Source organism: Candoia aspera, chromosome 16 (genome assembly GCF_035149785.1).
Source record: "Candoia aspera isolate rCanAsp1 chromosome 16, rCanAsp1.hap2, whole genome shotgun sequence".
NCBI classification, from domain to species: domain Eukaryota; kingdom Metazoa; phylum Chordata; class Lepidosauria; order Squamata; family Boidae; genus Candoia; species Candoia aspera.
Genome location: NC_086168.1, coordinates 11,430,984 through 11,457,192, shown reverse-complemented (window position 1 = coordinate 11,457,192; position 26,209 = coordinate 11,430,984). Strand labels below are relative to the sequence as shown.

Here is a 26,209-nt window from a genome sequence, read left to right as displayed (position 1 = left end):
TGAGATGAGAACCAATCTCCCTTGTAATTAAGGTGCAGTCTTCCATATTGCTAAACTACAACTCCCAGCAGCCCCAGCGAGCCCAGCTGCAAGCAAAGCATTCCAGAGGAGGCAGTGCAATCACATCTAGAGGGCTGTTGGGTCTTCTTTTGATAAGGGGAAGAGTGATGATGGTCATCCAGGGACCAGAAGGATGGGAAGCTCCTTCAAGCATCCCAGGATGGATCTCACCATGGTTTCTGAACTATTCTTTCCATCACACCCACCACAGGCTTAACAAACCATCCCAGGTGGGCTCTGAAGTTCTCGATCTTTGGGATTCAGAAGAGTTAGGCTGTGATAAATTTTCTTACTTGTGTTTAGCCTCCTCCAATCAATTTTTTTCAATAAAACAAAGTTCTCTCGCTCCACATCAGGCAACGTCTGGAGCTGTAATTGGAGCAAGCTGAAATTTAAACATGGTTTGTTGAATGGAACACAGTGGCTGGATTCACCCAATATATTTAGTACAAACCAAACAAACCACAAGGTTGTTGAGCCTGAGAGCGACTAGCACAAAACCATCTATGAACTCTGGTCAAGGTCCCTCTTCTCTCAGTCCAACATCTTAACCGCCTTGCTAGCTCTCAACCCTGTCTTTCCCCAAGTTCCTGAACCTCTGGAGGACCACATAAAAACACGAACATCTGCTTAATATCCCCCCCAATATATAAGAAGACATTTGATCTTATCCCCACAGTAAGACGAAAGCAAAACAAGCTTAAGCAGAGATTTCTGTTTTTATTTCACGGCATGCAAATACATGTCAAGTATTGCAAACTTTTTCTATTAATTCCCTCTTGGAACACTGGAAAAAAAACAAACAAACCACAATTTGCTAAAGTCTGTGACCAGCCTTAAAGCTAACAATCTCTACTTCAGTGCTACAGCAAACACATATGTGTAGACAGAGTTCACCCTGCTATTCAGGCTAAATCACAAAGCCCGTTCCCAGCTCTCCAACCTCCCCCCCCCCAAATACAGACCGTACGGTCTAAACTTCCCCGGTGTAAATCCTATTCCTCTAACACAAAAGGGAAGAAAAAAACCAATACAATTTGGAAATTTAAAACGGAACTAAATGGAATAGAATTCATTACCCCACCCTGAAATATATCCCCTATTTTGTTTTACAGATTTTTTTTTAAATTATATTTTTAAATAGAAGCTGAGAATGCACCATTAAAAATGAGCATTAAATCCATCCATAGCGATGGAGTCTGCTTTATTATACATGATGGGTGTACACCATCTTTTATTTCATTTACATTTTAATCGAACAATAGATTTGCAAAGAAAATGTCTAATACAGACGTAAGAATATTCACACTTGAGCTTCACAACCGGTTGTACAATTGACAAAAACAGGCCTCTTTTCCCAAACGTTCTAGACTAAGCAGGTTTGTAAAATCTTAAATCAACTCAAGGAAACAAAGTCTTTTTCTTTCTTTCCTTTCGACTTTCAGGGAAAAGAATATATGCAGTATATAGTGTAAACGTGGAGAGTAGATACTGCATGCTAAATTACAATACTCTGGAGTGGCTGTACAGGAGGTGTGTGCAGTAGAAATAAAAACCACACGTGTTGTATCACAACTACAGTATAATGGATTTATCCGCCCCAAAAAAGGAGAAATGCATGCGTTTCCTATGCCTTGGACCAGTAACCCATCTGGGAAGCAGGTAGGATCTGTGCAAATGAGCTTTGTCCCTGTCGTCTGGCACTTGCACATACAGCCAGGAGTTCTTTAATGTCAGACTTTGTCAAGTAGACAGAAAGCCCGTTAACGCTTTGCAAAAGCATAGGTATATGAATGGGTGGGGGGAAATCCTTCCTTTGTCATGTATCCTTCTGACATCTTACTGTGGGATATCTTTGCTCTCCCCAGATGCATTGGTCTACAACCCCCAACGTATCCAACCAAAGGCAGTTGACGCATTGGCTGTGAATGATGGATTTTGCAGTCCAACACATCCGGAAGGCATGCCACTTTGCTATCAAGTTATGGTACTGGGATGAAGGAAATAACTGAATGTTGAAAGAGCTGGCATATCTGTCATCGCATTCTTAATTTACTACGCTAGCCCATAATAGATGAAGAGTCTTCCTAAATACAAGGTGCTTAAAAACAAACTAATAGCGCGTAGTTCACTTTTTCTCTGCACGGTTGCAGAGACGTGCATTCAGATTTAAACTTTGCAAAGATAATAAATACTGGAAAAATATACCTGCTCACAAAAAACCAGGTCACAAAATTGTCAGCACCCTTCTCTTCTCATTGCATTGTGTAAAACCTAGTTAGCCCAGCAGGCCAAGTTCTGCAAAAGTCTGTTTATTTGTTTATTTTATAAAAGACAACATTCATAACAACTGGTCTGGATTTGTTTTTTTTTTTAAAGCTTATTATTCTGGCTGTTGTGCGTTTGGTGTGCACACTCTGCGGAAGGAACGCTCTGCATTTTGTTATGGATCCACACAGTCCTCAACCGCCTTTCTGCGCAAAACCACATATTCAGCGATGAAACATCTCTCCTGGCCGCAGAGTGACCGAGGCTCAGCTCCACTACTCACTGCTGATGGAAAACCTGTGCAGGAGATGCACAGTGAAAATCTGCCTACTCAAGACTAGCACAATGCAGTTTCTGCAATGCCAAATTGTTCCTTCAAAGCCCTGCTGTCTTTGCAACACCGATTCTCCCCTTAAGTCTGCTCCAATACAAACCACGGCGGGCATCATCCACCACAGCATGGCCGATCGCTCGGTTCATGCTCAAAATCTGGTAGCTGAAGGCTTGAATCAGAAGAAAAGCAAAGGGGCCTCCTTCAACTCTTTTCTGCTGCTTCAGTATGTGTGTGTGTGTGCACCTGAGAGCTAGAATTTCTCCTTTATTTCTCTGTAACAGTGCCACTGGTTTGCTAAGGAAGAATCGGTCTTCCTTCTTGGCGCCTCTTCTCGCCTGACACAGCTTTGCAAAAACAGAGCCTTAAAACAGGCTGTGGTTCTCATCTGGCTGCCTCAGGACCGCTGCTCTGCACCCAGAAAGAGAAGAAAACAACTGGAGATGCCAGCTAGTCACAATCAGCACCCAACCAACCACAGTTTCGCAGCAGGATGCCAATGTTTGGTTGAGAAAGCTGGTGGGGGAAGAAGGGACGTCGCTGAGGTTTCAGCTGTTTTCTTTTATCTGCCATTCTCTATCGCTTTTTTTTTTTTTTAAAACCAAGTTCCTATAAGGGCAGGAGTGTTCCCAGCCTACTCCAAACTAAAAAAAAAAAAGAGCTTATCTCAGATATCTTAGAAACAAGCCCAGCTGAAGGGGGTTTTCTGAGGGATGGCACCAGAGAAAGAGACAGCGGTATGTAAACAATTGATTCCAAGGGGCTTCCTCCGGCAGCCAAGGTCCTGAGAAAGAAAATGGTACTTTAAGAAACAAACAACCAAACAGCTAAAAATGCACACAATCTGATTAGGCAATACATATTTTACCCTCAGACTGTGCTGACAACTGGTGGCACTCTGATTTACAAAGGGGTCATTTCCCTGGGGGCAAAATAAGGATCTCTCAAACCTCTGTATTTTTCTATTTTTAAAATAGCAATGCAGTTTTTTTTCCCCTTCCATTTTGGAAAAATGATTTCAGCGTCAGTGTGGAAGACCTTATCGACTGTATATCCACGTAGGAGAAAGGTTGTTTTGCATATCTACCTATCAAGGTTCTATACTCCCAAGTTGAGAACAGCGCAAAGAAAATTTCTGGAAGCATTTCGAAGGTAATATATAAATTCATATATACAAGAGCTGCTCGGCTGAATTGAGAGTGCAAGCACTGCGTTTTGCCATTGAACGTAGCAGCCGCAAGGCGTGGACAGGTACTTGACAAAATCTTAATTTTCAGTTCCTTTTAGTTCAACAAGTGAGACAGCCGCACTAAGAAGAAAAGCTTCGGAAACTGACAGGAAATCAAGAAAAGGAATTTGGCCGCTATATAAATAGGCTTTTGCGCTTTACTATTAAGTTAGCGGATAAAAACTTTCACAACATTGCTGGAATTATCAAAACAAGTAGTCCTTGTATTTTTCAACTCATATGCACAACGTCATTTTTTTAAACGACATGTTGATCAGAAGTGAGATTTTTTTTAAAACGATCCAAGTTAGATCTGTGACCCTCAGAGAAATGCCACAATGTTGTGAGCGTATAAACAATCTTGATGCCACAATTGGAGGTAACAGCATCATCCTGCCAAAAACATGATCATCTTTTATGTTTCCTTTTGAAACCCATTTGATTGAAGGACAAGCCCTTGTATATATGGTACACCTGGTGGAAGTGCTGCTTGGCTAAAATATTCCAGTACGATTTCCAGAGTAAACAACTTCACAGAAGTTAATTAACAAACATTTTCTTTAAAAAAAAAAAAAATGTAAAAATTATAAAAAGAAAGCTGCAGAGGACAAATAGGGAGAATTTCCTTGCCTGATAGCACGGTGCCCCCTTGCTTCTTCAGGAGCAGCCTGAAGTTTTAAAAGAAAGAGAGGAAAAAAAGAGCAGCTAAGGAGAGAGAGCTGATGGGGAGAACGGTCCAATTTTAGATCATAGTTCTCTACTTTATGGTCTTTAAAAAAAAATCACGTCTTAAAGAGGACTTATTTTTTTCACTGTTCTGTACAAGCCCAGCTAAAGCTACGTTAGGAAGTGTTCAAGATGTCGTCAGAGTTAAATCAGTAACAACCCTAAATACTAACATTCTCAGCAATAGGATGGCCCACGCAGTATCATGAGCATCTAAAGAACTGCTAATCATCCATGTTTTTAAGGTGTAGAAACGGGAGCACCGTGTCAGTCAGTGCAAACACGACAATGGAGTTTTAGGCGTGTCGTTCTGCAGAGAATAACTGGCGAGGCGTGGGATGTCAGGCGACCTGGGGATCCTGTTGAGGGGGCCGGGGGACTGAGTGCTCTCGCGACGCATGCGCCGAGCCACCAAGGAGAACGTAGTGATTCTGCCTACAACTCCGGGCAGCAGCCAACCGAGTACGTAAGTGGAAGGACCCGGGCGCTTGGTTTGCTTCGCTACCTATAATCTGTACGCAGGTAAGCCACCCAATACACAGAGAGACCAAGCTGTCGAAGAGGAGAGAAAGGGGAAGCGAGAGGCAGGGAGGGAAGAAGTGACACACCGCTGAAGTCGCGCACCGGTGCAAAGCTCAACGCCCTGAATTAAGAGTCTTGGGTGGGGAACACCCTCGCACCCTCTTTCCTCACGCACGCTTTTCCACGCACGGTTCCACAGCTGAAGAAACAAGCAACTTCAAACAAGTGCAAATTCCTCCCTCGTGAAACGAGGACAGCAACACCACTCACTTGTACTCCTATGACTCGCATCGTCCCAAGAAACGACGGGCTCTAAGGGGCCTTTGGTACGCTGTCCTACAGCAGCCATCGCGAAACAATAATGACCTGGGGGTGTCTACAAACTCACTGAAAAGCCACGGTGAAGTTAAACCACGTCCAGATTCCACGCCTCTCGTGGAAAGTGAGCGTTTCTGAACCTGGCGAAGTTGGCGACTCCATCGCTTCTCTCTTTTGTTATCCCGAAAGCTACGACATGAGGGGCATCTGATGTATCAAAAAGTCCACAGGAAACAAATGACCCCAATAGGATTTTCTTTAAAAAAAAAAAAAAAAGCGAACCATTTCTTAGCATGGTCACAAGCTCGAACGCAAAACACCTCTCATGTGTTAACCATTTTGCCATTTGCAACCGGCCTTAAAAAGTCATTTTGCCCGTCCACAATCCCGTGGGCTGTTTTGAGGAGAAGGCTGCCCACGCTGGCCGACGCCGTGATGGGCAGGGAGACCCTGCTGCTTGCGGAGGGCTCCATCGGTTGGCTGAAACAGGGTGTCGCTGGCAAGACTCCGTTCTGCTTCTCCCTGGAAAATGAAAGAAAACCTGGTCACAACTGAAACACAGAAGCTTCCTTCTGACCCCTCCTTCCACGTGCCTTTTGTAAAGAGGAAAGGAGAATGATCAAGTCCCAGAGAGGTCTTCTACTGGTGGGGGTAGGCAAACGATTGGCATCCTATGACTACTAAGCAAATCATTTTCAGACTTTTTTTTGGAGATTGTAGGCCACCCACATGATAAGAAATTATAGGTTGTAGGTCAGCAATGATATCTAACAACGGTTTGGGGTCTACAACCATCAGGAGAGGGAGGGAGGGAGGGAGGGAAAGAAAGAAAGAAAGAAAGGAGGGAATCAGATACGAGACACTCCACCCACAGCAAGGAAGGGACAAGGGACAGGAGGGCTGCGCGTCTTATGCAGGGAAACATTTGCCCCGAGGCCTTGAGCTGGGCTGGACGCTGCCATTTTTTCTCACTCACAGAATAGCAAGATCTTCATGCAGGATAGGCCTCTTCGGCTGCCTGGGGTCCACCGGGGGCTGCTCCACAGGGCGGCCATTCTCCAGAGCTGACCCACTGAAGGGGTTATCATTTTGATCACTAATGCCAAGCTGCAGGCCCAGCATCTCCTGGGACAGGAAGGAAAAGGATAATTATATGCGGTGGTTAGAGTTGGTGTCCCCATCCCTCTTGGAGAAGCTGCGAGCGGGGGCGAAGACGTGCCCTAAAACTCCCACCTCCAGATCAAAATCCTAGAGAGAGGAAAAAGAGGCATTCCCTGGGACCATTCTGGAAGTGGGGGACAGACTGACAGTCCATAGGAGGGGAACGTGGCCTGCCACGACTGCTGAGAACTCACTAAGGTATCAAGAACGAAAAGATCCCAAACAGAGTTTCTAGAGAGGTGGCAGTTTCACGCTGACTAGCGTGACCATGTTATTTTAGGTAGTTATTACATTTACCGATGTATAGCTGCTTGTTTCGTGCCTATATTAAGCGTGTGTGTGTATTTGGGAGAAGGTATCAACAGACATGCATGAAAGATGGAACATGTGAGATTCACTCGAAGTAGCCACAGAGGCTGGCTCTGGTAGATTTCAGCTGATGCAGGACATGGACAAGTTACCAGAAGACTTCTATGAAGCCACAGCAGGAAGCAGTTCCCGAAGGAGAGAGAGACGGTCCCTATATGAACTGGACCGGGGGGCTCAAAGGCAAAGGGGCCAGGAGGGACCTTGTCAGAAGAGATCAAACCAGAAGGGAACTGCAGGGCTTCACAACCACCGAGCAGAACGCTGCCCCACTTCTTTTAGGACTCAGACTCAGCCTGGCCAGTTAGACATTGCGCTGGATGGGTGTACGCGGGTGCACTGAAGCGGGGGTGAGACAGACAGAGCAGCCTTTTGTTCAGAATGTGAACAATGAACGCGACAAGACCCTCCACGTGACACTAGCAACCCAAGAAAGAAAAAAAAAATTCTGACTGTCTTGGGCTACCTTGTTTGCTCTCGGCTGAGCTCAGCCTTGTTAGCGACCGCGGTCCTTGACGCGGAGCGTGCTCCACAAAGCGGAAAGGAACCACTACCTGCCCTAGATTTCTGAGGATGGAAGGCCAATAGCCCATGGGGTGTGTGCGTGCGTGTGTTTGTGTACGTGTATGTAATCGAGGGAACTCTTTCCGTACTTGAATTTGCTCTCCCTGCCCCTCGTCCGCATCGAGGGCTGAAAGCTCCAGTTTGATGTCTCGGTTGGACTTTGGGTCCGCGACGTCCTCGGGGTAGTCAGCCTGGGGAGTGGGAAAGACAGGGAAAAGACCACAGACGTCAGAAAGGATGACCTCTTGGTGCAGGGGGCGCGTGGTGGGAAACGCCCCAGACCCTGACCTCGCCGTTCCTCAGCTCCACCTCCGTGCTTAGAAGCTTCAAGGCGAGGGGGCTGCCTTCGCCCAAGGAGCTCCATTTCTGCTGCGTGGCCAGGGCGTTGGCCTCTCTCTGGAGCAGCATCGAGTTACTTTTGGCCTGCATGGAAAAGCAGAGCGAGCCGCGGGACGGTCAGGGCGGAGGATTCCCACCTCCCTGCCCAGAGCCACGCCGATTGGGATGCTGCCCCCTTGCTCCAAGGGCCACAGGACAGCCTGTCTGCCCACTAAAATCGCTCCTCCCGAAATATCCCGCTTGGAAGGCAAAGCCTTCGGCAAAGCCGTACCTGCTGCAACTCAACGCTCAAGAGTTCTCCGGCACTGGAATGCTTTCTTGGGGCTGATCCGTCGGGAGCAACGAACTGGTCCCTTGAAAGAGAGGAAAGCGGAGACTGAGCCTCGCGGGACGACGTTCGGCCCCGGACAGGTCTGCGAAAAGCCCCTTTGCAGGGACAGCTGGAACGTCCCCGACCTCCAAGAGCCTGTGCCCCGCCATCCGCCGCGCGTGGAGCGCTTCACACGCTGACCGTTCTCGCTCACCAAGCAGGCCGGGATCCCTTGGCTCTCCCTCATGAACGAGCGAGGGGGTGGGGGGACCAGAGCCCGGTGGTGGCCAGACTTGTCCGCAGAGTCCGGTCTGCCTACCGTTCCACAAAAGGCGCCAAGGAAGCAGAATCGGAACTGCAGGAACTCCACCTCAAGTCCACCGTGCTGACGCTGGGGATGTAATCTGCAGGGGGCAAAGGACCTGACTCAGCTCGGCAAGGGCCTTGCCCTGCCCCTCGGCCCGTCCCCTCCCAGGCGCTGCCCCCACCTGACACGCTGATGGGTCTGGTAGTGCTTCCTTGGGAAGCAGTGGCCTGCACAGGGCCCGTGGTGTGGTAGCCAGTCCGCGACGACCTGGAGATGGCCCCCCACTTGGAAATGATTGGCCCGTCGCCGAAAGGAATGATGGGGTCTTCCTCCTTCGCCTTCCGCTGGGCCTCGAAGAGGTGCACCTGCCTCTTGGTGTCTCCGCTGTCCAGATCCTGAGTGGAAAGGGAGGCTGAGAGGGGCACCGCTCCAAAGGTCCCCCACTGTCACACCCCTTAACGGGACGCCGCCTTACGAGGAGCACCGCGCTGGAGTTAGCCAGGACGTCCTTGGGTTCCGACTCAACGCCGCCGATGCACGAGCTGATGGTACCACAGGACCAGGGCGAGTAGTGGCAGAGCTGGTTGTCCTCATACTTTGGGACGCTCAAGCCGTTGGAGCTCCCACTGAACTGCAAGAAGCAGGAGGAAAACTCCTGAACGCCTCGCAGGTACGATCCAGGTCAGCCCTGGGCTGCCTGCCGGAGCCACACAAGGAGAGTTATGGGCAGAACGAAAGAGGAGAGGAAAGTGATACGCGGGAGGAAGAATGCAGGGGAAGAGGGATAAGGACAGGGGGTGTTTGGCTCCCTTTCCCAGGCTGGACACCACTTGCTCCGAGGGAACGGAAGGAAAGGATAAACCTCCTCTCCTAGAGCCCAGGTTCCTGGGCTTCGCAGCAGCAGGGAAGGGTTACCAGCCAGTTAGAGTTAACTGCATGAGCACTTTCGAGAAAGGCAAAAGGACGGACACAGGACACACAAGCTGCCAGGCACAAGGGTCCCTCCCTCCCTCCCTCCCTCCCTGGGGCTCTTACTTCGGAGCCGAAGTCCACGCTGAAGAGAGGGGACGGTGACGATGGGGAGGGTGTGGCTGCAGGAAGAGCAGCAGAAGTCACGAGGGGCACTTTCGGGGCGTGGCAAGGAGCCCTCTGTTCTGGCTTCCTTCTGAGGGGGTCATCGTAAGCAGGCTTCAGGTGGCCGCAAGGTTCCTACAAGGAAGGGCAAGTGGTGTGTTTGAAGGCCAAGCGACACTCAACAAGCTTGCTACCAGCTGGCGTTGAGTTCAAGCACCATGGGTGGTCCTCACTTAACGACCATTCATTCAGTGCTGTTCAAAGTTATGACGGCACTGAAAGGATGGTAGTTACGGCCGGTCCTTGAAGGTCCAGCTGTCTCAGCGCCCCCGTGGTCACATGCTCAAAGCTTGGGGGCTTGGCTGCCTGCCCACATTCATGCCGCAGGGTGCGCTTCAATGCCCCTCACCCACCCAAGTTGAAGCCCGCTTATGCTCAACCACTGGAGTGAAGTGGAGGCAAGCGTGGCAGGGAAGGAGAAGTGTGAGGTCCTTGCCTAACGACCACAACCGGGGCTACCGGAACTGCTGTCACTAAGCAGTGCGGTCACACAGTGTTTTGCCTAATGACTGCTTCGCTTAGCGATGGAAATTCCGGTCCAAATTAGGGTTGTTAAGTGAGGACTACCTCCATCCAGCTCCATGCAGGAGGACAAAAGCAGGCGGAAAGCTTGGCCCAGGGGAACCGGGTGACCGCAAAGCAAGAAACAAGGCAAAGCCCTGGCACACTCCCTCTTCCAAAAGCTGAATGTTTCAGCGCAGTTCATGGTGCCTTGCGTGCCCCGATTTACTATCCATAGGAATAAACAAACAGCAAAAGCAGACCATCGCAACTCCACCAAAGGGCAACGGGAGCAAGAGCAGCACCAGAGCCTCCGCCGAAGGGAAGAAAACTCGCGGCCGTGAAAAGCGCTGAGTTTCCCGGGAAGGCGGAGAAGGGGGTTTCCCTCAGAGGCCAGGCCGAGGCTGTCACCCTCGAGTGGTTCCTCGCCAGGCGTCGGCGCACCTACCCTTGACCAGGGCACAGAGGCCCTCTGCTCCGCTGGCAGCTGGCAGGGCACGGAGCAGTAGCTATCCACAGAGCCGTAGCGTTCCTGCAGGAAGTTCTGGTAGACGGAGGGCTGCGTGACTTCCAGGGGAGGCAAAGAGCTGCTCCGGATGAGATCGTCCCTCTGGTACATCGGCGGCCGCCAGATACGCCGGCTGTCGTACACTGGTGCGTACATCCCCGAGGGGACCGGCGGGACCGGCCCGTAGGGCTGCGGTTGCGCCTGCTGGTAAGCAGCGGCCAGTCGGTCCCGAGAGGGAAACGTGCTGTACTGTTCGCTGTAGGGCACCGAGGCAGGCGGGAGGGGGGGTTCTGAGACGCTGCTGGACCTCACAAAGCGAGGGAGGCACGGAGGCATGCTAGCGGGGGCCGTCGGGGGCGCTGGGTAGTAGCCTACAGAACGAAAAGCGCAGTTGAGCCAGGTTTGCACATGGAGGAGGAAAACTGCTAGAAATCTCGGCTGAGGATACTTCTCCAAGTTGGAGCAGGACAAGGGAAGCTAAGCAGACCCCACTGGGGGGCAGAAGGTACCAGCCAGGAGCAGCCCTTGCCCTTCCTGGTTCTTGCATCCGGTGATATCTCAACCTTCCCACCGATGGCTAGATCGCTTCTATGAACTGTCTCCGCTTAAGCATGGTTTAATATTTATTTTTAAACCCTTCCAACGTTTCAACAACGATTCCCCGTGTTTATTAGTCATCTGACTATTAAGTTTTATATTTTGATGTACTTTGGAGTGACTCCTTTTGGGGGGGGGGAGGAGAAAAAGAATATGGTAAAAAAAAGACAAACAAACGCAGAACCTGAGTCCGTCTCAGACACTTTAAGGGATCCCGCCGGAGTTGGCAGGAATCAGAAGGGATGGCGCGGACGAAATTTAGGGAACCAAGTTCTATTGCTTAAGAAGTCAGACCGTGGGAAAGGACCCCTTCTGCCCCATTTGCTAAGGAAGAGGCAATGAGGCTAAGATCGTGGATTCAGGTTCCCACCACCCTCTTGGCCGACTCTGACGCTTTAAACCCCCGTCCTTCCCTCGCAGCGGTGCCTGTGCTCTTCTCTGCGCCAGACGCTCACCTGTTTGCGGGTAAGGTGCAGCTTCGTAGGAGAGATGAGCCCGGGGGTCTTGGAAGTACGGAAGGCTGTCTGAGTGAGCCGGGTAGATGGGCACTCGGGGGGCGAAAGGGCTGGGTTTGGGGGCGACGGGGCTCATCTCGGAGCCGGCAAGAGGGGGAGGGGGAGGAAGGGGGGGAGGAGGAGGGGGAGGGAGGGGGCCTGCTGAGGTAGCTGCGGTCTGATTGATAGGAGTTTTTGGAGGGGAGCCAATTCTACTGGAAGAATCAGAAAGAGAAAGATTAAATTAGGGCTCCCGCCATCTGATTTAAAAAGGGACGGGATGAGCCGGGATGAACTGATTCAGCCGACTGGAGGTCTAAGGGTTAGATCAGCCAAGCATAGGGGATCAGAAGGGGCCGCCCGGGGGGGCCTGCCCTGCTGCAGGGGGCCCCCCTTTCCAGCCCCAGCACGTACTGTTCGGGCAGAGTTTCTGTGGGAGACCCAGAGGCACTCTGGCCATTAGCCCCGGCTTTTCCCCCTTTCTTCACGTGCTCCAGAGTCCGTAAAGAAGCAGTGGTGGTGCTGCGGGGAATCAGCTGGGGGGCACCGCTCTCTGGGCTGGTCCTCCCGTTGGTGCTCGATGCTGCCTTGCCCGCCGGATCCGTGTTCCCTATGATGGAAATGATGCTCCCCCCTGTGGTGGGGACAGCGCTTGTGATGCTGGCTTTTCCAAGCGAAGGGAAGGCTCTCGCGGGGGCACCTATCTTCTTGTTCCTTAGCCGATACCTATGGTTGCCGGAGGGGAGAGCAGAGAGCAGAGAGCGCTCCTGTTGCATCCAAAAAGCTGCATTCAGACAGAGCCAAGCATCCGGAAGCAGCTTGGCTCCTTCAGCCACGTGAACCGCTCGGAAAGAGAACCATCGAAGGACGATTTGGGTCCGTGGGAACATCCCTTCCTATCCCAAAAGCCGGAAGGCTTTCCCCCCAGGTGACCTGAACAGTCCAGGCACCCCCTCCCCAAACCTGCAGTTTTCATCGTGTTTTCAGACTTGAATGCATGGAACTCACATCCGGACTCCTACTTCAAGGGAAAAGAGAGATCGGGCGACATGCTTTGAGAAGGACTCCACCCCGCAGTCCAACCGGTGCTTTTCAGCTTAATATTTAAAATACGCTTAATTTTAGACGTGCCGCATGAAGCGTGCCCGCTCTGTGTTTTAAGGACCTGCCCCATTGTTTTTCGACCCGTTTGCTGAATTGGGTTTGTGTCTGCGTGGATGTGAGGCCCCTGTTGAACGGATGGGGGCGGCCACACTGAAGCCAGCCCCCCCCGGCAGATGTTCAGAGAGAGAGAAACAGAGGCTGTTGAGTCTTCCCCCGGGGCCCCCAGGACTTACTTCTCCAGCTCCTCCTGCGAGTGGGCAAAGGTGCAGTTGGTCCCGCGGGGGCACCCGCCTTGCTGCCTCAGGTCGCGGCACAGGCTGGTCTTGTACTTGCTGTTTGGCTGAGGCTTTTGAGACGAGAAGCGGAACGATGTGAGTACGGCACTGCCAGCGCCTTGTGCCCGGCTGTCTCTGTTGTGGGAGGACCACGCAGCGTCCCACCACGGAGGATGGCTGGCCTTAACAGCAGCTGTGCTGTGCAGCGCTGTCTTTGGGGCAGGGTGGGAAATGGGCAAGACGGCGAAGGAAGAGCAACAGGCTATACAAGGACCCTGCAATCCGGTTCAGGGACTCGGTGACCCGTCTCTTCTTTCCTTTTCATTGTTCACAACTTTTACTGTGTAAACGGTCCAGAGTCATTTGGAGTTACACAGCCTCTCAGTCTAATGAAACAGATAAATAACTACTCAAGGAACAAGCAGCCAATGGCTTCAGAGAGCGTAAAGCAGGCTTCTCCAGTTGTGCGAACTTCAGTTCCCAGAATTCCCCATCCGGCATGGCCACTGCAAAGAATTCTGGGAAATGACCTGCCGGTTAGGAAAGACTGGAGTGAAGTACTGGACCAAGGAGGAGAATCCAGACTTGGTTTTCCCAAGCTGGTGGCCTTCTGATGTGTTGGATTTCAGCACCCACAATTGTCAAATAACAAAGGATGAAAGTTAAGCCAGGCATTTAAAAAAAAAAATTAAATCACAGAGAGTCCTCTGTGATTTTAATTTTGTGTGTGCGTGTGTGTGATTACCTAGTTTTAGCCCTATTCACTGTTTTACAGGTCTGTTTGAGGATCAAATCTCAATGCTATGTTACTACAAACCAAATCTGAACAACCAACCTGTGGAGTTTCAGGGCCTTTTCTGCTGTAGTTCTGGATGAAATCTACAAGGCCGTGGACAACAGTCTTAACAGCCACCATGGCATTTTCTAGCTGCTCCCATGTTGGAGATGCTGCATCTGCAAGAGTGCAAAAATGGAAGAAATAGAGTTAACTTTCAACAGCTGTCAGGAATGCATTGCAATTTTGTTGATTTTTATTTTTGCAGGCCTCCCCAAGAAAATTCCTGCTGAAGATAGCAAAGCTATCTTTTGAAGCACACAGCAGGATTAGCCTTTCTTTAAAAATCGCCACAGTATCCATGGGCACTACCTTCCCGTCATATTTTTTCTCGGAAACCCCAAGTGGGAATCCCCACGTTTTTTCCCTCTATCAGTCTGCTCCCTCCCAAAAAGATGACTGGGCAAAATGAGGTTTGAGAGACCGGGGAAAGTGAGCCTTTTCTATAACCCAAAGATAACAATCAACGGAGGAAACGTTTTGTGGGAGGTCTAAAACAGAAACAACTTGCCAAGCACTTATTTCAGAAGGGGCAGAAAGCTCATTAGGTGTCACTCCTGATTATCTCCTTGGAAGAGAACTTCTAGAATCCTAACCCAAATGGGAAGAAGGAAACGTTTAAGCCACAAGTACTTCTTACAAAACTTGTAGGGAAAAAAATGGTGTCTTCAGAAGTATTGGGCCAGCAAAACAGTATTCCTCGGCTCGAGAGCTGCAGCACGGCACAACCAAAAAGCACCAGAGTCGGGAGGCTACTGCAACTGATTTCTCCCCTCCCTCCCAACCAGGGTCAGCCGGGGAGAAAACTGGATCCTCCAGTTGTGGAGAAGCTGGCTCTGCCTCACTGTGATTGTGCTGTTATCAATCCCACTCCGACTTCAGAAAGTACTTCAAAAAAATTAAAATGCAAAGTACGAACTTCAAAAAGAGCAACAAAGGCAAAGCAAATGTGATAATTAAACAGTTGGTCAGTTTGTACATGGCAACTGTCACCACGTGAAGAAAAAAGGCGAGGCATTTCCCAGCTTTTCGGTGTGCCACCTCAACACGCTTCACACGTTACAGACTTTCTATGTGGAACGTGCATTGAGGAGGCGGCGAAAAGCACACCAGGCGTAAACTGCCTTACGTAGCAGGAACACAAATGGCTGTTCCAAAGTGTGCACAAACTCCTTAGCCGTGAATTCTAGAAAGCATCGTGTGAAAAGAGCCAAGGCCTTTTTTTCCTTTGGCGGGGGGAAGAAGGGAGACAGAACAAAATACGAGTGCTTGGGACTCAATCTTCTTTCCATTTACGTACCTGGATTAGGATCTACGTTAGCCAAGAGTTCCAAATGCGGACGGAGCCTATTCAGGTTTGCGGGGTCACCTGTGCGCTGCAGAACAATGGTTAACTCCTGCACGCTTTTCGCAAAGGACTCCGGGGACTGGAGCTAAATGAAAGAAACACACACGCTTTGCACCCATTCTTTGCTGACCGGAGGCCACTTGCGTAACACTTCCAGAGGTTTGAGGGCCCCCGTGGGTGGGATGAAAATGCAAAGTCACGCATAAGGGCAGGGTCGGTATTTGGGGGGGGGTTCCTGGTGTTTGGAAGGAAGTAGTTTATTTTTTCAAAATGAGGCCAACTCCAGGGCTCAGCTTACAGCTTTGGGGGCTGGGGAGGGGGCATATAAAAAGCGATCTTGGAGCTGCGCATGGCCCTGGAGTCACAGGAAGGAAGAGCCGCTGCCATTGCCACCCAACCTCCTAAAAACTTTGTGGGCTTTAGAATGGTTCGGCTTGTCGGGAGCCAGCGCAGCAGAGAGGGCAGAGGAGAACTGCTTTTTCTAGAAAGGGCCGCATCCTCAGTTTGCATAAATGGAAGATCAGCGCCGAGAAGCTGCCGCTCCCGGCTCAGAATCTGCCCTATGCAGCTTCATCAGCAGATGCGTCGACCCAGCACTTATTCGCTCCGGGGCGAGCGGCTTCTTTGGAAGCCTGCGCTGACCTTGTCGATGATGGACTGCATGTGGGACTTGTGGGCCAAGTCGCCATAGAGGAGGGAGGACCACTGTTCGGGGGAGATCCGAAGACCGGCTTCCAGGGCGATGTGGACAATTTGCGCATCGTGCTCCCTCCGCAGGGCCTCGTAGCTGCGGAATTCCTCCTTCAGCTGCATCAGGGAGGAGTCCTCGTCCCTCTTGGTGACCTGTGCGCAGAAACCCCCCAGACCAGGTCTACAGCTGCCCCCGCCTGCCCCCGTTTGGGGAGCCAAGTACAGAAGCCGCCACGTAAAGCACACCCTGCGCCGCGTTCTGCTCCAGCACGATCGGCTGATATACCGTGCCTCAGGGGAAACGGAGTTCTTCTTTTCACACCTCTTGGCTAGAAAAATTAAACACCTCCCCCGTGCGAACGTTTGGAAAACCTCTGGGTCGTTTATACGATAGGAGGCATCCAGAGAAAACTCAGATGGGTGGAAACCAGACCGGTCAATACACTTTTATACTGAAATCTCTCCTTAGAAGTTTTAAAGGGAGAGGGGAAGGTCCGGGCGTATTTTTTCAGGGACAGGGGCTTCTGAGACTGCAAGAGTGGTTTTTGTGGAACTCCACCTAACTGCGAGCTGCCGAAAGGCATGTTTGCGAGGGAGGGGAAGCGAGCGCCCCGCAGGCCGCACCTTGAAGCAGGAGGCCCGATACAGCAGCTGCACCACGTGGCCGATGCTGGTTTTGGAGGCCTGGGGGAACCGCGGCTCCAGCCGCTGGACGACGAAAAGCACCAGGACTTTGCGGGAGAGGGCCGAGCCATCCTCCAAGGCAAGCAGCACCAGCTTCAAGGCTTCCTCCTGCATAGCTGGGAGCCCCAGGGATGGAGTTACGGCGGGGAACGTGGAAGGAAAACCAGCCCCGTCCGAGGAGAAGGGATGGCATCGTGACCCCCTCCCCTGGCCGGTCCCTCTTCCTTGCCGGGAGGACTGCCAAGGATCTCTCCCCCCAGCCCTCTTTCCCCACGGCAGCTAAATTAAGAAAAGTCTTCACTGTAAGGCTGAGCAGAGCAGTGCCCCCTAAATGTCCTCGTTTATTCAGTTTATACAACGGCTTGAGAGGGTTGCGTGCCTTCTCCTCCGCCCACCAACTTACCTGGCCCGAGGAACTGGCACCCCCTGGCCCGGACGGCGGCCCACAGGTTGGCGGAAAGCTGCTGAGGGTTCTGGTGCTGCAGGATCAGCTCGGTGACGGTCCTCTCCCCGAGGGAGCGAGCTGCCCGCATAGCCCTGATGCGGCCCTCTTCTTCCACCAGCTGGCAGTTCACCAGGGTGACCAGCTTCCGTTGCATAGGCCGGCTCAGCGTGCTCTGATTTAGGCTAGCCACACCTTTGTGGGTTGACAGAGCAATCCCACGTCAGTGCAGGAAACGAGGATCCCCCCAGCTTCTCCCTAGAACTGCCTCTACCAGAACAGCTGCGGTAAGGGAATCTGGCAAGGACGAATGGGCTTTTCCCTTCCTCCTCCTATCTGCATGTGAACTGAGGGGGGAGAGGGCTGTCTGCGTTGTCCTGTAAACCACTCTCTTGGTCTGGGCTCAAGCCTTGCTCATCTGGTCACGGCCTCAGCAACGGATCTTCCCTCTGCCCTTCAAGGCCATCCTCTATACCCGTGTTTCTCAACCTTGGCGATTTGGAGATGTGTGCACTTCAACTCCCAGAATTCCCCAGCCAGCCTGCTAAATGAACCACGACTGGCTGGATTCGTGCACCACGCTAATCGGCCAGCTAACTGCCTTGTGGCTCGGAGTGCTGGGTGAATGGGAGGTCGCCTGACCCGGCTGAGGGCAGCGTCTTACGTGCGGGTCCTGATTCAAGCATCTTGGCTGAACAGGCGATGCTCGAGGAGGCAGGCGCAAGGCCCGGATCGTCCGGTGGCAGGAACTCACCTCTGCTTCCGCTCAGCGGCTTTAAGTAAAGCGCCAGGTCTTCCACGCATTTCTTTGCCACCTCGTAGTGCTTGTTCTCTCCAAGGCTGCTGAGCTTGACGGTCTGGCGATCGGGCACCTGGAAGCGTCCGGTGTTGGTTAAAACGGGGGGCAGGAGAGAAAACACGATTTGGGGAAGGGCACCTCATTTCTAAATGAGGACCAGCTCTCCGGATGGAACAACGTACAACTATCAGCCCATTAAGCCTGCGTTCTCCTCTCCATGGTCCAGGTGGATTTCACTCGCTAAAGGCAGCACAGGTAGTCCTCAACTTACGACCACAATTGGGACCGGAATTTCTATCGTAAGTTGACTCACCGTGTGACTGGACCTGATTTTACGACCATTTTTACAACCGTTGTTAAGCAAATCCAGCTTCCCCAATGCATGTTTTTTCCGGAAACTGGCAAAAAAAGTTGCAAACCGCGATCGCGTGACGCTGCAACCGGTCATAAATGCAAGCCAGCTGCCAAGTGCCCAAATTGTAATCATGTGACCACGGGGGTGGTACAACGGTTGTTAAGTGTGAGTACCAGTCGTAAAGCACTTTTCCCAAGCCCATCGTAACTCTGAACTGCCGTTAAATGAACGATCATAAGTCGAGGACTACCTCTATGTTCCTTTTCCTGTTTGATTGCTAACCGCAGATTTGGGCTTCCTTTCTCAGCCTTTGCATCAAGTCAACTTCCTACAGGATGGAGCGCCTCTAACTTTACCTGAGCTCCAACTAACTGGAGAAGCGCAAAGTTGACAGGAAGCACGTCAATGTCGGTGTTGATGGCTGTCTGGTCGAAGGGGCAGGCCTTGCGGTGCAGCTTGCTCAGGCAGGTCTTGCAGACGGTGTGAGAGCAGCCGAGGCTGATGGGCTTGTGCACGTTCTCATCAAACTCATTGTAGCAGATTGGACAGGACAGGAACTCCGTCCACTGCGCTGCCTGCACAGGCATTGTGGAAGCAGGGCCCTCGTCTGAGCCGCTAGCACACCATGTTGGCACCGTCCAGTGTTTGGGAGCTGGGGGAGAAACAAAAATACGAATTTGCGCCTGCCTACCTTGCCATCTCAAGTTGCAAAACGCTTGCAGACTTTGGATACCCCTCTGAACATTTTAAAGATACCTGCAATAGAGAAAAAGGGGTCGAAAACCGCTTTTGGGGCCAACAAATAATAAATAAAATACGTTACATAATTAATACTCAGAGAAAGCCTGGGTTTTCTGCACCACACGGTCCTGCGGCTGCCATGAGCTTCTTTGCAATTACTCAGTTCTAGAAAACTTTGAGCTCACCTTCGTTAAATCCATCATTATCATTGCTGTTTCCATGCAAGGGACACCCAGCAGAAACCTGCGATTAGAAAAGTTACGTTTCTGGCCATTATTGTTGTACCGAGATGTTTGAAATGCCAGCTGAATTTCTCAAAGGCGGCTGCACAAAATTCCCAAAATTTCCTTCAGAGAAGTATCCCCTTTCCAGTCAGAAATGAAAGACTAAATATACCTTTACAACACAGAAGTTTTTGCCAACTTCCTTAGTAAGGCAATGTGTTTTCAGACCAAAGCAAACACAGACGAACCGGAAAACTCCCAACAACTCTGACATCTAGGATGTACAGTGGAGATTTAAATATTTCAAACATTTCCACATGCTGGTTCCAGAGTATCTTGGGAGGAGAGAGGAGCATTGGCAAGCACGCCACTTAACTCTTTGCCTACCTTGCGGCAGTGTAGGCTCCTGCCTTGTTCTTCCATGCTGGCCCAGGCAGGGGCAGGCAGAGATAAAGCAGAGAGTGAAAGCCACTGCTCTGTTACTCTTTGCTGGCTCAGAAAGAAGAGGGAAACAACAAGCCCCAGGAGGCATCGGGTGTGGCAGTGGGCCTCCAGCTGCAGAACCAGTCTCGGCAGATGACCCAACATGCCAACTTCTGGCACTTGCCGCAAGCGACCCAAACAACACATTTGCCAGCAAGAACTAAGTGGATCTAAGGAAGCAAGGATTCTCTCCGGAACTGCTAAAAAAAAAAAAGTAGAAACGCAAGGCATCTTCACGATGTTCTGGTGCAGTCGAATAAAGATGAGTGTGATATAGTTTGCTTATTTCAAGAGGCCTGAATATGGGGCAGGCCTGAATATCCCAATTCCCAAAAATTCTGATACCGTATTTCAACTGGGCTGAGATGTGCAATAATTTGGTTACTAGTAACACACTAAAAAAAGCTTACTAGGATGCTAGCCAATTAAAAACATCCTCTTTTTTGCATATATTTAATTACAGCCATCTGTTTAAACATTTCTGTTTGGAATCTCGGTTAGCTACTGTCTGTCAGCCACAGGACATGCTGGATACATGGTGTTCTTATCATCACACAGAGTTTTAACATTTGGGAGTTTATTAATCTAAGTTCTCCCTGCACAGCCAACTCTTAATATTCACCTTATTTTTATCCATGTAACATCTTTTTATCGGCAGCCTTCTCAATCAGATGCCTTCCAGATGGGCTGGACTGCCAACTCCAGTGCCAGCAAGCATGGCCAATACATTAGGTGGACATGGAAGAGAGGAATGCTGATCTAAAATTGTCTAGATACTGTATGTCACAACTGTTCATTTAAATTGAGGCAAGGCTGGCACCATTAGTAACAGCCCCAGAGAAGCTAGTTAAAACCAAATTCTTCAACAGGGCGTTGGGGTGCTAAGGATGATGTTGCTGGGGTTGTGTTGCCGAATTTTTAGTTTTATTTCTTCATTTATATTTATCCAATTGTGGATGTTTTCATGTTGTCCTTTTCAGCTGTCAAGGACTGCTAGATGTGGTGGCATATAAATCGCAGGAATGAAAAATGAACAGGAGCACCAGCTCCTTCCCTTTTTGAACAAAAGTGACCCAATCATCCTGCTTCATGTAATGATCCCCTTTGAACCTTGAGTTTTATCTCCCTGGAAGCTTCATTCAACACAGCAATGAGGTCACTACCCTGGACTCATCACACCACACCTACTTTGCCCATTATTTACATCTTCTCTTTCAGTACCCCTGAAATTCTACCAGTATTTATATGCTTTCATAGGAAGCATCACAAAATCATCCCCAGCATCTGGCATCAAAGGAAACACTGCTTCTGACAGTAGAAGATCCATTTCTGGCAACTATTACTAAGAGCTGCTGCAGACAGTCTCTACCTACCGGGGAATTTGCTCTGCCAGAGAATATCACCTACAATTAGCCAGGGTTAACAGGACCTCCATGTCCAGAGACAGACTTTCACCATCTCAAGCAGATAACAAAAAGGGCTAGGAACAAGAATACAGAATTCGTAGTGTTTTAACTAAGCTTCAGGCAAAAAATATGATTGTTTTGTCAGTTTATACCTCTTTTTCTTTAGAACTGGAAGGGCTGTGTGTAAATTACACTTAAAAGTTTCCTGAGTCGAGCCTTTTGTATCTGAATCCTAATCATGATTAAGCTTCACTTAAATTAATGGTGCTTGTTTCCAATCCTACATGATCAAGATGCTGCTGCTACACTGTCATCTTAACATGACTTCTACAAAATCAATCCCAGCCAAACCAACAGGACTTGCTTCCAAGTACAGGTAGTCCTCGCTTAACAACCATTCGTTTAGTGATGGTTCGGACTTATGCCAGTGCTGCAAAAAATGACTTACAACCAGTCCACACGCTTAAAACTGTTGCAGTGTCCTTGTGGTCATGTGATCACGATTTAGGCACTTGGCAACTGGTTTGCATTTATGACCGTCACAGAGTCCCACGGTCACATGATCACCACTTCTGACCTTCCCGGCTGGCTTCTGGCAAGCAAAATCAATGAGGAACCGCATGATTCACTTAATGACCATGTGGTTTGCTTAAAGCCTGAGGTGATTTGGCCATCACAAAAAAGGTCGTCAAATTGGGTCAGATTTGCTTAATGACCACTTCGCTTAGCAACCAAAATTCTGGTCCCAATTATGTTTGTTAAGTGAGGACTACCTGTAAGCATTAGGAATTGATTTAAGCTGGTCTCTATCTGTCTCTCTCCTTATTTCCATGACGTTAGAACTCCAACTTCAGCTTGTCACAAACAACAAGAATCTCAATCAGAGACTATTAATTTGTATCCATCAAAGCTGAATATCACATCTACAGAAAGGAAAGGACCCCAGGAACCCATGATTATCCTATCAAAACCTTAAAAAGAATTACTTACAGAAGGCCTTTCAACTCGTACAGACCAAGTTTCTTTTCTATAGCAGCCAGGGATCTGAGTCACAATGACACCCAAGAAAGACCAGCAGTTTCAATAATAGCTTTCTACATCTTTCAAACATGATGATTTGAAGTTTAAATAAATCTTCTCTAGATAGATCAGCTCACTTATTTCTGTACATTACATGTCTGTGACCAAGTAGACTCAGTATGAGACAGAGCTCAGTCCTGCAATATATGAAGAAATAATGATGATATTCCTCTGAACATGTGCAGAGAGCCATTCTTTCACAACCTGCTAACTTCTGGGGTTAGAAGGCAGAGCTTCCAGGCCTTCAAGGTCCAGGGGGCCTGTCACTTTCATTTAATATGCTTTTCAATAAATGCATAAATATTAATATCAAAAGGTTAATAACATGGTTCAGGTTGCCTCTGATCATAGCTGTTTGGGTTGAGATGGATGAGGATTGTTAATTATACTTTAGAATGACTGGATTTTACCCCAGGTCTTTAAAATGCATTAAATGGCAAGATTTGTATTTTCATACTCAAGAAAATTATTAGGGGCATAGGAAGCAGCCTTCTAGCAACTCAGCCTATTTAGCCCTCATGACTAGAATTTTTCCAAGTCTTTCTAATCCCTTGCTCTCCAATAATACAAAGGACACGCAAGGACAGGGCCTACTTGTAAACTGTTTCTGCATTGCTGTCCCTTAGTTCTAAACAAGTTAGAGCTAGAACAGGTCTATTTATTTATTTTTATTTGGCGACTACATTCCAGTTAGCATGGAGAGAGAGCCATTCTACATACTAGTACAGTAGGCTGTAAAGTGTCACCTGTAATCTGACAGACTAATTTTTGCTTTTCAGAGATTACTGGACCATCATTAATGGTAGAAATCAAAGGCTTCTGAATTAGGTATGATCCTGCTAGAAGATAGGGCAATTAAAAAAAAGGTAGCTATAGTCTTCGAAAGTCTGCATAAGAACACAAATCTTAACATTAAAAATAGGTTTACACAGAGTCACAGTTATTCCGTCAGTGCCAGATATTTTAATCACTGGCTGGATTCACATATTGTATAAAACCATGGTTTCTTTTAACTATGGTTTGTTTGTTGAATAAACCATGGATAAACTGGCCAAATTCTCAAATCCTCCTAAGCCATAAATTCCGGCTTACGAGCCAGAATGACTGGATTCATGCAATATGCTAAGCTAAATCAAACCAACTATGTTGGGGCTTAGTATAATGTGCAAAACCATTTGTCATGTTTAAAATCCTTCAGGACATACACCAGATTGAAATAATGGCAGTTGTTGAATGAAACAGGTGGTATTTTTTGTAAAGCCTAGCCAAAAAACCAAGCATTTTTTTGTGCTGCGTAGCCCAAGCAAGCAAAAGACAAGTTAGGCATTTCCTGTTTGCAACCTTACTAACCTACAAATCCATATAACTTTCCATTTTGGAAAGAAAAGTAGCCTCAGGCAGAGCTTATTTAAATATTACACTTTCGGAATAAAACTCCAGCCACCAAGCTACTTAGATCCACTATTTCCACCCCCCTCCCATTTCTTAAGTCATCGTCTCACTTAAAGGAAGACTGTTTGTTGTTTACTCGTTCAGTCGCTTCCGACTCTTCGTGACTTCATGGACCAGCCCACGCCAGAGCTTCCTGTCGGTCGTCAACACCCCCAGCTCCCCCAGGGACGAGTCCGTCACCTCTAGAATATCATCCATCCACCTTGCCCTTGGTCGGCCCCTCTTCCTTTTGCCCTCCACTCTCCCCAGCATCAGCATCTTCTCCAGGGTGTCCTGTCTTCTCATTATGTGGCCAAAGTATTTCGGTTTTGCCTTTAATATCACTCCCTCAAGTGAGCAAAAGGAAGACTGTAGCAGAACAAAAATAACTGCACAGGCTGATCATAGTTCAGCCACAACCCTGTTTGAAGTACATTAAGGTAGAACTCAACATGAGGGTTACCTATAATTCCGACAGAGTGAAGTAAGGTGATTCAAGACCTCAGGAAGCGAAGGAAAGAAACATTAGTAGCATAACAGAAGGGGAGAAGCGGGCTTGCCTTGAGCCTAGCCACAATTCCTAGCGGGACAACGCATCCGCCAGGAAACATCGCACCAAGTGGAAGAGAAGACCGCAGGCAGGCGCGTTTATGCGTCCGCGGCCTGGCGCTGTACCTTCGTCGGCAAGCCGCGGGCAGCGGCACCTTCCGGGCTGCATCTGCACGGGAGCGAGGCGCGCGCGGCACCGCGGAGGGCCGCCGCGCCGCCTGGGAAACTCTCTGCCCGGGAGGGCCGCCGCCGCCGCCGCCTGTGCCCGGCCCGGGGCCCGGGCCCTGCGCCGGCGCCCCCCTCCAGCTCTCCCAGCCGGCGGCCCGGGGCGCAGGGCGCCGAGCCCCTGCGGGGGGCTCCGCCGGGAAGGCTGCTGCCGCGCGGCTCTCAGCTGGGGGGAAGAGCAGCCGGGCGCGCGGCGGCGGCGGCGGCCACCCGCGGCGTTCTGCGCGGGGATTTCCGCAGCCTGCCGGAGGGCGCGGGGCGAACGAGGCGGCCGCGGTCGCCTGCCGCCCCCGGCCTCGGGGCTCCCTCCCCGGTCGCCCGCACCCCCCGAGCGGCGTGCAGGGCACGACCGCGCCGGGGAACGCCGCGAAACCCCGGCCGGGCTCCGCTTCAGCCCCGCGCCCCGTCCGGGGCCGGCGGAAGCCGCCGGGGCGCCGTTGCGGCCCGTTCCCGGGGCGGCCGCGGGAGCGGGGCAGGGGGGCGGCCGGCCCCCGCCCGCGGCCCCCCCACTCCTCGGGGGCGGGGCAGGACGCAGCCCCCCGCCCTGAGGGGGACGCTTCCTCGGCGGGGGAGGGGCCGCCTTCCGGGCCCCCACAGAGGGCGCCCCCTCCCGCGACTCCCCCAGGGAGAAGGGCCGCCCCCCGCCCCCCGCCCCCCGCCCCCCGCCCCCCGCCCCCCGCCCCCCTTACCTGCGGGAGGGCCCGGCCTCTCCTCACACCCCCCGAGGGGCGCACCGCGGAGCGGCCCGGCGGCGGCGGCGGCGCCTCCTCATCGCGGTGACAGCCGGGAGGCCCGCCCACCCAAGCCACGCCCCTCTCGCGAGACTCGCGCCGCGGGCCTTGATCACGTGCGCCGGCCAAGGAGACGAGGCGGCCAGAGAGGACGCCCGCCGCTCCCGGCCTGGAGGGGCCGACTCTTATTCGCATAGCCACCGCCCATCGAAGCGGGCGGAGGCGGGGCCTCCGAGCCCCGCCCGGAGGCGGCGCTGCAGAAAGAGGCGACTTGTGCAAAAAGCACGTGCGAGCTTATCCAGCAGGGTGCGCGCGCGCGCGCGTCATTTTTAAATCGTCGGGATCCTGTCCTAAAGGCAGCAGGGAAGCGTTTTCGCAACGTTGTCGAGTAGCAGCAAGGCGGCGATTGTAACAAAAGGGGTTCCAGCATTTCAAGCAACCAACTTACCTATTGCTCCAGTCTCTTTTTTCAGCATTTTTTAAAGCGTGCTGATACCGCGCCATTTAAAAGTAATGCGCCCAATTACAAAAACGGGGCTCTTCTTCCTTTCTTGCCCACCAAAAAGTTTTTGCCCGCCAGTGATTTCGCACAGCAGTTACGCCTGCTTATTCCAGCCGTCGCACGCTCCCAAGGGTTAGGGTTATTGATCCACGGTTGGTGGATTTAGGCACCCATGTATAATTTGTACATACATGGGCGCTATACACAGATACCTACATTTGCACATACACAGGTACCTAAATACAGGTAGCCATGCATGTACAAACGAAGGTACCCACGTATAACCACAAGGATATTGCACCCATCTATGACATCGGTGGCAGGCAAAAACTTCTCGGACATGAGGTTTTAACACTAGAGGCCGCCAAAGAAGGAAACAAAGCCAAATGGCAATAGCATTAAAAACTCTCCAAGAAGTTATTTCTAAATTCAGCTACTTTTTGGAAAGAATAAGAAATGCAATTCTCGTCTTATCTCACTGCTGACTTTTGCTCTCGTGGATGGCCCCCAAACCTCTTATAAAATTGAGGTTGCAAGACTTGGGAGCTACTGTCAGCAGGAAGTTTTTACC

At 50.5% G+C, this 26,209-nt stretch overlaps 1 protein-coding gene and 1 non-coding gene across 3 annotated transcripts; both read right to left on the bottom strand.

Moving 5' to 3' along the window:
- Nucleotides 1-760: 760 nt before the first annotated feature.
- On the bottom strand, nt 761-25,201 carry RC3H2 (ring finger and CCCH-type domains 2). Of its 2 annotated transcripts, XM_063316374.1 has the most exons (21): nt 25,095-25,201; nt 18,623-18,918; nt 17,867-17,984; nt 17,074-17,307; nt 16,611-16,786; nt 15,939-16,139; nt 15,249-15,381; nt 13,949-14,067; nt 13,072-13,184; nt 12,149-12,460; nt 11,696-11,949; nt 10,584-11,014; nt 9,536-9,709; nt 8,976-9,131; nt 8,682-8,895; nt 8,513-8,597; nt 8,155-8,236; nt 7,833-7,967; nt 7,634-7,735; nt 6,430-6,578; nt 761-5,975 (listed from the first exon to the last, which is right to left on the bottom strand). In XM_063316374.1, exons 2-21 carry the CDS (start codon nt 18,851-18,853, stop codon nt 5,777-5,779), a joined length of 3,618 nt encoding a protein of 1,205 aa, XP_063172444.1. In that variant the 5' UTR covers nt 18,854-18,918; nt 25,095-25,201; the 3' UTR covers nt 761-5,776. The 2 variants fall into 2 exon arrangements, with proteins under 2 accessions (XP_063172444.1, XP_063172445.1); XM_063316375.1 differs by lacking the exon at nt 25,095-25,201 and having other exon boundaries at nt 18,623-20,682.
- Nucleotides 15,780-15,895, bottom strand: LOC134506380 (small nucleolar RNA SNORD90). Its single transcript, XR_010068801.1, has one exon. It is a non-coding gene; the product is annotated as a small nucleolar RNA SNORD90 (small nucleolar RNA).
- Nucleotides 25,202-26,209: the final 1,008 nt, after the last annotated feature.